Source organism: Triticum urartu, chromosome 4A, assembly GCF_056163025.1.
Source record: "Triticum urartu cultivar PI428250 chromosome 4A, HENAU_Tu73, whole genome shotgun sequence".
NCBI classification, from domain to species: Eukaryota; Viridiplantae; Streptophyta; class Magnoliopsida; order Poales; family Poaceae; genus Triticum; species Triticum urartu.
The window spans coordinates 69,470,245-69,481,477 of record NC_141876.1 but is presented as its reverse complement, the minus strand read 5'-3'; the positions used below and the strand labels follow the sequence as shown (position 1 = coordinate 69,481,477).

General features: G+C 42.6%; 1 protein-coding gene across 1 annotated transcript; it reads left to right on the top strand.

The window, feature by feature from the left end:
- The first annotated feature begins 6,820 nt into the window (after positions 1-6,820).
- Positions 6,821-9,566, top strand: LOC147974827 (uncharacterized). Its single transcript, XM_087520158.1, has 6 exons — positions 6,821-6,986; positions 7,539-7,554; positions 7,748-7,896; positions 8,251-8,331; positions 8,899-9,262; positions 9,347-9,566. The coding sequence occupies exons 1-6, from the start codon at positions 6,821-6,823 to the stop codon at positions 9,564-9,566; spliced, it is 996 nt and encodes a 331-aa protein (XP_087376284.1).
- Positions 9,567-11,233: the final 1,667 nt, after the last annotated feature.

The following is an 11,233-nucleotide window of genomic DNA, read 5'->3' as shown; positions in this document are numbered from 1 at the left end:
GCACTCCAAGTTTATCCGGTAGCTTTCCTTCCAAAAATAACTTCTCCAGTTGGTTTCATTCCGTTTCGACTCCGTTTGATATTCCTTTTCTTTGAAACACTAAAACAAGGGAAAAACAGGAACTGGCACTGGGCTCTGGGTCAATAGGTTAGTCCCAAAAGTAATATAAAAGTGGATAATAAAGCCCATAAACATCCAAAACACATAATATAATAGCATGGAACAAAAAAAATTATAGATACGTTGGAGACGTATCAGTGAACCGTGATGGGTTCGATCTTACGGTGCTTGATCCCAGTGACAGAAGGGGAAACGATACGTATGTATCATTGCTATTAAAGATAACAAGATGAGGTCTATTCCTATATGAGTAGATCTTGTATACAGTGTCATCGTTCTTATTGCATTACTCCGTTTCTCCATTAACTTACTACACTAGATGCATGCTGGATAGCGGTCGATGTGGGGAGTCGGTCTACTAATCTTGGACGTAATGCCTATATAATGATCATTGCCTGGATATCGTCATGATTATTTAAAATTCTATCAATTATCCAACAGTAATTTGTTACCCACCGTATGCTATTTTTCTCGAGAGAAGACACTAGTGAAATCTACGACCCCTAGGTCTCTTCTTTATCATATTTGCCTTTGAGATCTATTTTTATTTACTTTTATTTTCAGATCTATTAATCCAAAAACCCAAAAATACCTTGCTGCAATTTTTATTTATTTATTTTATCTCGCGTTCCCGCGAGATCTATTTTATCCAATCTACTACAATTTTTACCTACCTTTTACCCATGAGGGATTAACAACCCCTCTTTTATGTCAGGTTGCAAATATTTGTTCTTTGTGTGCAGGTGCCGTTCACGTAGTGTTGTGTGGTTCTCCTACTGGTTCGATAACCTTGGTCTCATCACTGAGGGAAATACCTACCATAACTGTGTTGCATCATCCCTTCCTCTTTGGGGAAATACCGACGTAGTTCAGCCGCATCACCCTACCGAATTACTCACACATGATAATCGGATCGAAAGATGGACTCATTGAAGACAAATAATGATTAATGATTGATTGATAATATGTCTTACAATAGTTGCTAGATGTAATACAATGGTTACAAATATGACTAACTTAGAGAGGATGGTTGAGGTGATGATGGTGGTGATGGTTATGGGGATGAGATGGTAAATGGCGGTAGCTAGGGTTGGAAGATTGGGTTTGGTCCATCGTTTCCCCAATGGTGCTCTCCCTGTTGAGATTCTGGCGTCGACCCCTTTATAAAGGTTGATCAGGTGGACCTTCTGGAGTTGATGGTGTGTGGTACGAACTATGATACGATCGGGCTTGTTCGTACCGTGTGCCTTCTTGATAAGTCCTTTCACTGATCCAGTAAAGGAGCAGAAATGATTCTTGCCTTTTTCTCGAGAGGTGACCCCGAATTATCGAACCAATGAGAGGAAGACAGCTTTAAAGGCAAGGGTTTCTACCAAGCTTTTGCAAGAGTATTAATTCCATCTTTTGACTGGATCGGAATCAAGTTGAAACTAAAAACACTTATAATAAAAATAGGCATGAGTACGAGGACTTACAACAATATATCTACGAATGGGGTCATTATGATATTAATTTGTGCCCTCGAAGTCATCCATCGAGATGTGCTTGCAACGTATCAAAGTGTGTGTGTGTGTGTGGAGGGGGGGTGTCCAAATTACGTCTTAACTAGAGCAGGTCCCGCATCAATAGTTAGTTGTCCAACCGAAAGGCCCTATCTGTCGTGCAGGGTTTCCTCGGTAATTAAGATAAAATCAGACAAGAGCATTGGGCGTTTAATCACTACACCTCTTGCATCCGAAGGATAGGATCATGTCACCCTACTAAACCTTATGTCACTGGTGTTCAGGTAACACTTCACAGTCTCTCTGCCCTTAGCCTCTCCGTGGCTTGCTCTCCATGATCCTGCATACCTGCGAGACGAAGAACGCATATGAGACAAAAAACAACTACAAAGTAATTTTATGTTAAACATACGTGACGATAACTCAAAGTACTTCCATCAATCTCTCCAACAAATACATATGGTTGTATGGCTATGCCTCAACCCATTACCTTACCGAACTAGTCACACATGATGATCAGATCACAAGGAGAAAGCATTGAAGAACACATTAGAAGATTAATTGATTAATAATATGTCTTACAATAGATGACAGATGTGATACACGGTTAAAAAGTATGTCTAATTGGATGAGTGCTACCGTGATGGGGATGGTGTTGGCTATGGAGGTGGAGATGGAGATGGAAAATGGCGGCGGCGTGTTGCTGTGGATGACGAAGATGGAGGTCTCGGCGATGTTCTATAGCTCCTTGCATGGGACCCTTTATAAAGTCCGTTCGATTCGATCAGGGGACGCCGTTGGCAGTCCATACGAGCGCATGAACTGTAAACAAAAAAATGAACGATTAGGCGAGGGATCTTTCGGCATATGAGCATCTTTTTTAGGAAAAGTGCCACACTGATACTCTCTCCGTTCTAAAATAGATGACCCAACTTTGTACTAAAGTTAGTACAAAGTTGGGTCATCTATTTTGGAACGGAGGGATTATTAATTATATCAGTAAATTATAGTAAATGTAGCATCTCTCGGGAGAAATCCAAAGGGATAGCACACCAAGAGAAAGTACAGGAAATACTTCGAACGAAAGAAATTTGCAGAAAGATTCTTCTTCATTCCTGCAACCACCAACACATTGACCAAAAACTTCGACCACCGCCGTCATCAGAGAGGAGAAGAAACGGTCTCCAGTCCACTAAGCCAAGATCCATGAGAAAGCCACAGCAGCAAAGCTGCGTTATGAGCCTCTGATCAGGCTCCACCGCGAACGGCGTCGCACTTGTCGCTATGGATTGCCGGCCGGAACAAATCTCCACCCCTCTTGGATCGCGACCCTGAAGGTCTCGAACGACGCTGCGGTCGAGAGACTCCAGAATCGTCAACCATCTTCTGCCGCCGAAGAAACTCTTGGTGCACCATCGCTCGGATGAGATCGGCACCGCAACGCCAGCCACCTCCAACACAAACACTTTCGGCTCTGCGATAACGATGAAGGAACCGCCGACGCGACGTGGAGAGAGCCGAAGAAACAAGACCCCTGGCAAGACCTTCACTGCCGTCTTGAATGTCTCGTCTGGACACAAATCCGCGGCTCCTTGACACTGTCGTCAAACGCTGTTGAGGCGATAGCCCGAAAACTTTTATTCGCGATGATGACCTTGGGACCGACCAAGCGTCACCAGACAAACTAGTCCTATACTTGGACACTGGAGAGAAGAACCCAGGGCTCCCCCGCCCAGTCGCCGCCAGAGCGACGGACGGAAGGAGGGGAGCCAGCGGTTTAGGTACCGGAACCGCTATCCTCGATCGCGATCGCGTGGGAGAGCATATGGGCATCTTGTGCATGAAACCAAGACCCTGCTGAAACTCGGGATAATATTTGTGTAGAATGGGTGCAACCTTTTGCTAATGGGCGTAGCACATTTAGCTAGGAAAGGTTTGCATTAGTAAGTTGTAAAACTTGAATCCAAATGCCACCGGGTTGTATCGGTTTGGTGGTAACTTTGGGAGGTTTCCAGCTATAAAGAAAAGAAACACGCGAGTAGCCATCATCCCCAAGAACAACAATCAGTACTCCTTTTTCCCAGAATTAATCACTGGCTGATAAATGAAATAGAGAAAAAAAACATAATCACTGGCTGGTACGGTAGTACCCTAATAAAAAACGAAAAGAGACTGAGCCGAAGTTGGGGTATAAAAGGAAATTCGCGCGCAGCGAGAGCACGAGAGGTATTTCATCCGGGGTAGGGGTAGGATCGGGATTTGACGTCCTAGGGTTGCACAAATAGCCCAGCCGCACCCCTCATCCCCTTCTTCTATCTATCTCCTGCGGCGGCTGGAAATAGATCTCTCCACTTTTCATGCGGCGCCAGCTGCTCCGTCTCTCTCCTGCTGCGTTGCGTGCGCAGGTAGGAAAGGAATCTGGTCATGGAGTTGGAGATTTGCATCAGAGAGGCGCAAGGGGAGGTCTCTCTCTGCGCCCCCCCTCTCTGTGAAAAGAGAGAGTACGGAGACCCAATCTTACGTCGCCTGCCTGCGTCATCCGGTATGCATTTTTTTACTGATTTCTTGGCCCTGCCTTTTCCCCCTTTGGGTATTTGATTTCCCCCTCATCCTGCATCCTGCAGGGACTGCTGGTTGATGCGATGCATCCCATCCCATCCCCACCCCAGGAGCGATGCATCCGTACGCGGTCACGGATCTGCACGCCCTACGCCCTCCCTAGCCTGTTACCAACGGAGGCAGGATATTACTGGATGTGTCAGATGCTTGTTAAAGTGTGAGATGCAACCCATCTGTTTTCTTTTTTTCTTAACCCAAGGAAACATCGGGGCCATTTTTCTTCTTCTTAAAATTCTCGTATAGATTTTGATAATGGTGGATGGTTCCTTTCATCATTAGAAAAAGAAACGATACTGTACAGAAGGATTACTTGTATTTATTTTTCAGTGGAAAAGGGAGGAGGACGAATAAGTCGTTTTTGATTTTTGGACCAATTTTCAATGGAGACGGCTTATGCTTTATATATTTTTTCTATCTTGTTCCTTTTGCAAATGATTTTGAAGGGTGATACTAATTGTAGCGTTTAAGTACTTTTTTTGTCACGGTGGGATTTGCCAACGCAAGGCTCTAAATTGTACTATTGTACCTTTCAAGTCTGCAAACGCAGATTGAGTGATGACCGATGAATAATATCTGGACATAGACTGAATTGCTTGACAGTTTTTTTCTTGTCCCTATGTGTGCCAAAGTAAATTCTAATATGTTTTATTTAACCAAATAAAATAAGCTTGTGTACCAGGACAATTCTACTCCTGGCCGGCATGTAGTAGTAACGTTACTTGCACCCATAGACCTATTGTAAGAAAACATTTCTTTTTTCGGGGACTATAATCCGGGCTTACATAGGATGCTAGCACTTTCATCATGTTCAAAGCATCTCTCATCACAAACATAAATTAGTTTAAGGTTTATCCCAAGTCAAATCTCTCAACTTTGACTGTCAATAGTTTTGCAGTACAAGGTTTAATTTCTAGCTGATTCATCATGAAAAGTAGTTTCATAATATGTATTTTGTCCACTTGTAATTGTATATATATGTCATAAACTGCTTATATTTGTGACCAGAGGAAGGTCAGTGTAGTGAATAACTTTGTTTTGACTCCTTGATCTCCATTTGGCATGTAGATTACATTCACGGTGCAACAAGTGAGATCTGGTGAACATTCATGTGGCACTTGCAAAGCTCCATTGGGACGAACTTCCTTACCAACCAGATGAGTATTCGGTGAGTAAGAGCATCTACAACAACACACACCAATTTGAACCCTCCAAATGTCGACGGATGTGTCCGGGTGCCAGTCATACCGAGCATTTGGGCTGGGTTTGCCGGGTCCGGTTGGGTGCCCTTTTCCTGTTCTGGCAGTGACCGGGCAGGCCGCCCGCAGCGGTGGTGCGAGCTAAAATAATCTGTGGGGTCAACGGTATTTTTTGTGAATTTTTTCTTCACGATGAACAGTGATTACACATAGCTTCGCCACTGGCCGCCCGGACGTTTAGGGTGGTACGGGGGCTCCATTTGTAGATGCTCTAATGACAGCCGGCTAAAATATAATATGAAAACTTTGTCAAAACTATATTTGCACGGCTCCTGAATTTTTGTCAAGTTGATGTCATTATTTGCATGTTTTTTTCCAAAAAAAACTAGCACTTATATATATGATTTTTTTAGAGTTTTTAACTTGAACCAATTTTTCTTGGATATGCTGAAGGCAATGGGGAGCTAGTGGGCACCGAGAACACTTGATGAAATCCTCTTAAGTAGTACCACATTGTTTAATAGAAATTAGTAGGGGTCTTTATTTGGCAACTGCTTAGACTTAATTCTTGTCATTTGGTCCTCCATTTTTTTCTTAGTTCCGTTCATGTGCTCCTATGCGTTACTAGTTCATACTTGGCTTTGCTACTTTGTGATGAAGTATATTTACAAATTTCACTTGAGCAATGACGCAGATTTCATATCTTTGATACTATCTTCAAGGGGGAAGTGCACGTGGAAGTTGAACAAAGGTGTCCTTACAGTTACTCTTTTGCTTTGCTTGAATACGATGGGGTCATGCAACTTTTACATGCTTATGATTGAAATGTCGTTTATTCCATCATGATTGTGGAATTTTAGTCTATAAGAAGTTACAATGATGCGTCGGTCCTTACTACTCAGAAGATGATACGTAAACACCGTCAATTGGTCAGTGATAATGGGATTTCAAAACTAAACAGGGGATGAATTCAGATAATATGTGATTGATATTATGTGATTTATACTTATTAGATTCTTGTGCGACAAAGTCATTTGAATAATAAGCTTAACTTCATGCTGACTATGTTCATTTTGTAATTTTCGGACTTGGCCATTTTTATGACTCACTCCCTGGTTTGGCCCACGATAACATTCCATGGGCTACCTGTAGCCAAGAAAACCAAACCCAACAACAACGATTGGGGCCGGCCCAATTCCAACCCAACGGCCTGATTTAGTCCAGTAAAGCCGAGCGCACCACCATATCGAGCCTCTTCCTCCCCGAAACCCTGGTCAGATTTTGTAAGGCGATGGCGGGGTGAGGGTTTCTGGCCAAAATTGGGAACGCGGCGGCAGCAGAGAGCTTCCTTCCAGATTGGGAGGAGGCCGCATGAGAGGGGCCATGAAGCCATCCAGAGCTTGGATGGGTGGTGTGAGAAGAAGGGCGCATCTCGCCTGGTTAGGGAGCCAGCAGGGGAGGCTCCACAGGGAGCAGGCTGATGGTGGTACCATCCCCCCAGAGCCCAACCTTACCCAAGGTCCGGCTCGAAACTTGGCTCTTCTTCGAGGTAATTTGTCTCAAGCCACACAAAACCATGTTTTATGTTGGTGAAAATCACCAGGTCTTGCACAAATCTTTCCTAAAGAAAGCCTTTTTGCATGATTCAGTATCTTGCACCAAAGCATTCCAAGGAATCCTTTTTTTTGGCATGGTTGATTAGGTATCTGGCACCATATATCCCAAGAGAAGTGTTTTGACATAGCTGATTCAGTTATTTGCCAGCGTTCTGTATAAATGGCAACACTTTGTGGTTGGTTACAGTTCAGTTCATTTGAAAAAACAGAGAAAACATCATGTTAAGGCCTTGTCCTAAGTTCACCTTCTGTAGAGCTGGTCTAGAAAAGGTTTAGATTGGCTTTGCAAAATTCGTGGGTTGCTGGCTTTGCAAAATTCGTGGGTGCTGTGTGTCAAATACTTAGAAGTTAAATTAGCAAACTATGGGGTTCGATCAGTACATGTCTCATGTGTATATTAGATCAGATTATGCCGCGTCGCTTCTTTTTAAGGCATCTAAATGCCTGCTATCTGGTGCAACTTTTAATTTCATGACTCGTTACAGGTTTATCTTCAGCACCAGTCACACAAAATGCTATTGACACATTGGCGTTGGCAAGTCCTGCAACAAGTTGTGGTATACCAACGGTTGTGTCAACTAAAGGTAAAGTGACAAACTAATATGCTTCTATGATCTATGGTCTGAAGTACTTATCTTTCATACTTGGGTGATCCCAACTATCCAACTAGTAGGCATCTTGACAAATGCATCTTGACAAATGCAGGTAAATCACCAAGCAGTTTACCGGTGCTGAGAAGTCCATCCTTGGGCACTACATTTGTTGCACCAGTCTGGCCCACTGTGGTCCCTAGCGTACCAAGTCGGTGTAAAAGAACTGCACTCACTTTGCTGAAGAATGCTGGTATATTAACGAAACGTTCCTGTTTTGTGCATTTTTGTAATCATCAATGGTAGAATGTTAGCCCTCCCGTTTTCTGCATAGTACAAAGCTCAGTCTGCCCAACTGATACATTCTATCATTAGCTATACTAGTTATAGTTAGTCATCAATGGTAGAATGTTAGTCTATCTGTGCCCTTTTTAAGTTGGTCAACCTTTTGCAGGTGGCAATCCTGTTGCCACCACATACATTTGGTACCCTGGCAGGCTCTTCTTTTTTGGATCTGTTGCAATTGTTCTCATTAAATATAACATTGATTTTTCTTAATGCAGACATGGCTATCCACTGCCCCTTTTAATTGCTTTGCTTGTTGCAGGTTCCTCTGCTACACTGGGGTCACAGATGAAACACCACCGATTTTGTACCTTGGCTGGAGACCAGTCAGTCACAAATTCAGGTAACTTGCCATCCCTTTTGTTAAATACACCTGCTTTCTGGTATGTGTTTATTCTGTTGATTCACAATTTTTGACTGTCAATTGTCAGCTGTATTCTCTGCATATAGCGATGCCAACCCGTTGTATGTGTTAGCATTTTGGTACTTTTTACCTGTATGTATGCATTTTAAGTTCCCATGACACGGTATTATGTGCCCCCTCTCATTTCATTTACTTGAACACACAATTGTTGTTTTGTATGGATGTGTTCTCTATTTATTCTTTTTGGTTATCATCTGCATATTAAGATTATGGTAAGAAGTTTCTCATCGGTTCTCGCATTCAGAGTCTCTTCTTTCACATGGTTTTTCTAGCCCTTATGCTAATGTTCTGCAAATTTTGAACAAGCTATGATCGCTTGCCATATATGTTCAAGTTTTATTTTGAGAAAACTTCCTAAGAATAATGTTTTCATCTCTGTTCATTCGTTTCATTTCTACACTTGTTACACACATTGAAATTAATTAAGCTTAAGTTTTCTCAGTGTAATGCTACATTTGGCTACCTAACTTGTGCAATGTGATGCAGGTGAACGATATATTGGTGAGGACAGCCATTTTCAGCGTGGTAATAGTACAACTTTGAGGGAGAGAGTATTAGCCGATACCAGTCAAACAGCTACTAAAGTGCTCAGTTTTAAGGCCAGATACAAGAACTTTATCAGACCATTACTGGTTAACCGATGTTTGATTACCCCGTGTGGAATAAACGTTCCATGGATGATATTTCTGCAATGTCAAACCTTCAGCATCCTTGGTCACAATCCTTGCTATTTGAGTAGCTTTGACATCGCATCCTATGAAGATACTTGTAAGGATGGCGAATTTGAGACTTTTCTGGACCTTCTTGTTAGCAGGAAGGGTTACATTATTGAAGATTGGGACTCTTCCTTTTCCACTATTGAACCATTAATGTATGACCACGGACTGAAGCAGCCGTATGACGGGACCAACGAACCATTCTACAAAGGGGAATGTGATGCTTCGTACGATAATAAGACGGGAATTGCAAGCTTGTCTTACATCATTTGGAAGGACGATAAGATCATTTACTCAGAAGTTTTCTCAGACCTCAAGTGCTCTTCATCAAATGAAGCTGAAATTCATGCTGCGTTAGCGCTTCTTTACAAGGCTGAAGAACTCAAGATCAGCAAACTCCATTATGGACTGATTCCAGAACAGCGGCTAGTGTCTTAACTGGCGAGTTGTCAATCCCTTGGGACCATGCCCATCGTGACTTTTTTCTAACCTTAAGGGGCATGGGGAAGCAGTTCAGTCGGTTGGTGGTCACCTGGAGGCCCAGGGAGATGCTGTTTTTCCCAGACGAGCTTGCAGAGATTGCGAAGTCCCCTGGCTGTGATTTACGTGCTTCCCATACTACTGCTCTGGAGAAATGGTCCGGCCACCTACGGGGCCTCCCTGTCCACCGCATTGAATGGACAAACAAAACGGCCACCGCAATTCGAAAATTCAGTATGTTCTCTTCTCTTGATTTATGCTTCATTGTTAGTGTTCTTCATACGAGACATGAACTATTTGCTTGCTGTGTTCTGGAAAGGTTTACAACTTGTTAACCTATTTGTGGTTTTTCATAGGAAGTTACAGTTTTCATGGTAGGGTCCCCTCGTCCTTTGTATTTAACAAATACACATGACGGAATCTAGTGGAATCATCAATTAAAGTCATGAAGTATTTCTTTCCACCTTTAGTCAACACACCATTCATCTCACAGAGATCTGGATGTATGAGCTCTAGTGATGACAGGTGTCTCTCCTTCACAGGCTTGTGAGGCTTACGAGGTTGTTTTGCTTGCACACACTCATGACACATAAAGCCTTTGGCTAAAGTGAAACTCGGAATTAGATCCATCTTAGCCAGCCGCGTCATATAACTGAAATTTATCTGACAAAGACGTGAATGCCAAACCTCAGATTCGTTCACATTAGAATGAATTTGGTTCACGACTTTATTACATAAATCCTCCAGGGAAAGGCGGAACAGACCACAATCATATCATTTTCCAATAAATAGTCCATACCGAGATACGACTACTTTTTTGGACTCAAATACTAACTTAAACTCTTCTTTACATAGAAGGGAGCCACTAACGAGATTCTTGTTGATGGCAGGGACATGTTGCACATTCTTTAATTGCACGATCTTTCCCGAAGTAAACTTTAGATCTACCATGCCAACACCATGAACAGAAGCATGCAGCCTGGTAAGAAGAAAACAAAGACACATCAGCACACACATGAATATTGGCCTCAGTGTTTAAGGTGTGCGTTCGGTTTTTTCGGTTCGGTTTATACGGTTTTTATACTTTGGTTTATACGGTTTTATACGTAGATACGGTTCAGTTTCGGTAATAACCATTAAATTTCGGTTCGGTTTTGGTAATAACCATTAAATTTCGGTTCGGTTTTGGTAATAACCAAAATAACCAAAGTTGACGTGAACTTTTGAAAAACAAATAATTTTGGGGTCGCATGATTTGGTGCATGTATGTAGGTTAGATTGTTTTTGCAAGAACTGTGTACGTAGATTAGATCATTAGATTGCAGACATCATTTGGTCCTAGTCATATATACGCGTACGACTTACACTTGTCCAGTTAAAACTCTAAAACGTACGACTTGCCCCTGATCAAGTATTGATGTCTGAAGGAATAAAAAGCAAGGCGCATGTTGCTTTCTTGTTCTTGTCGAGCATCAAAGTAGTGTTAGGAAATAAACCACGAGTGTGTCATGGCGTGCGTAGCGTGTGCATGCATGTGTGTTTGGCGTAGTGGTAAGCCACGTGAGCTAGCTAGCTAGGCGGTTAGCGATCTGTTGCAAGTGGCCGCGGTGAGCGCGTCGTCGATG

Bases quoted from the DNA above. Each gene is read 5' to 3' on its own strand.
- LOC147974827 (XM_087520158.1), top strand. From the start codon at position 6,821: ATGAAGCCATCCAGAGCTTGGATGGGTGGTGTGAGAAGAAGGGCGCAT. The intron at 7,897-8,250 runs GTATATTAACGA...TGCTTGTTGCAG, and splicing joins CACTTTGCTGAAGAATGCTG to GTTCCTCTGCTACACTGGGG. The intron at 8,332-8,898 runs GTAACTTGCCAT...AATGTGATGCAG, and splicing joins CCAGTCAGTCACAAATTCAG to GTGAACGATATATTGGTGAG.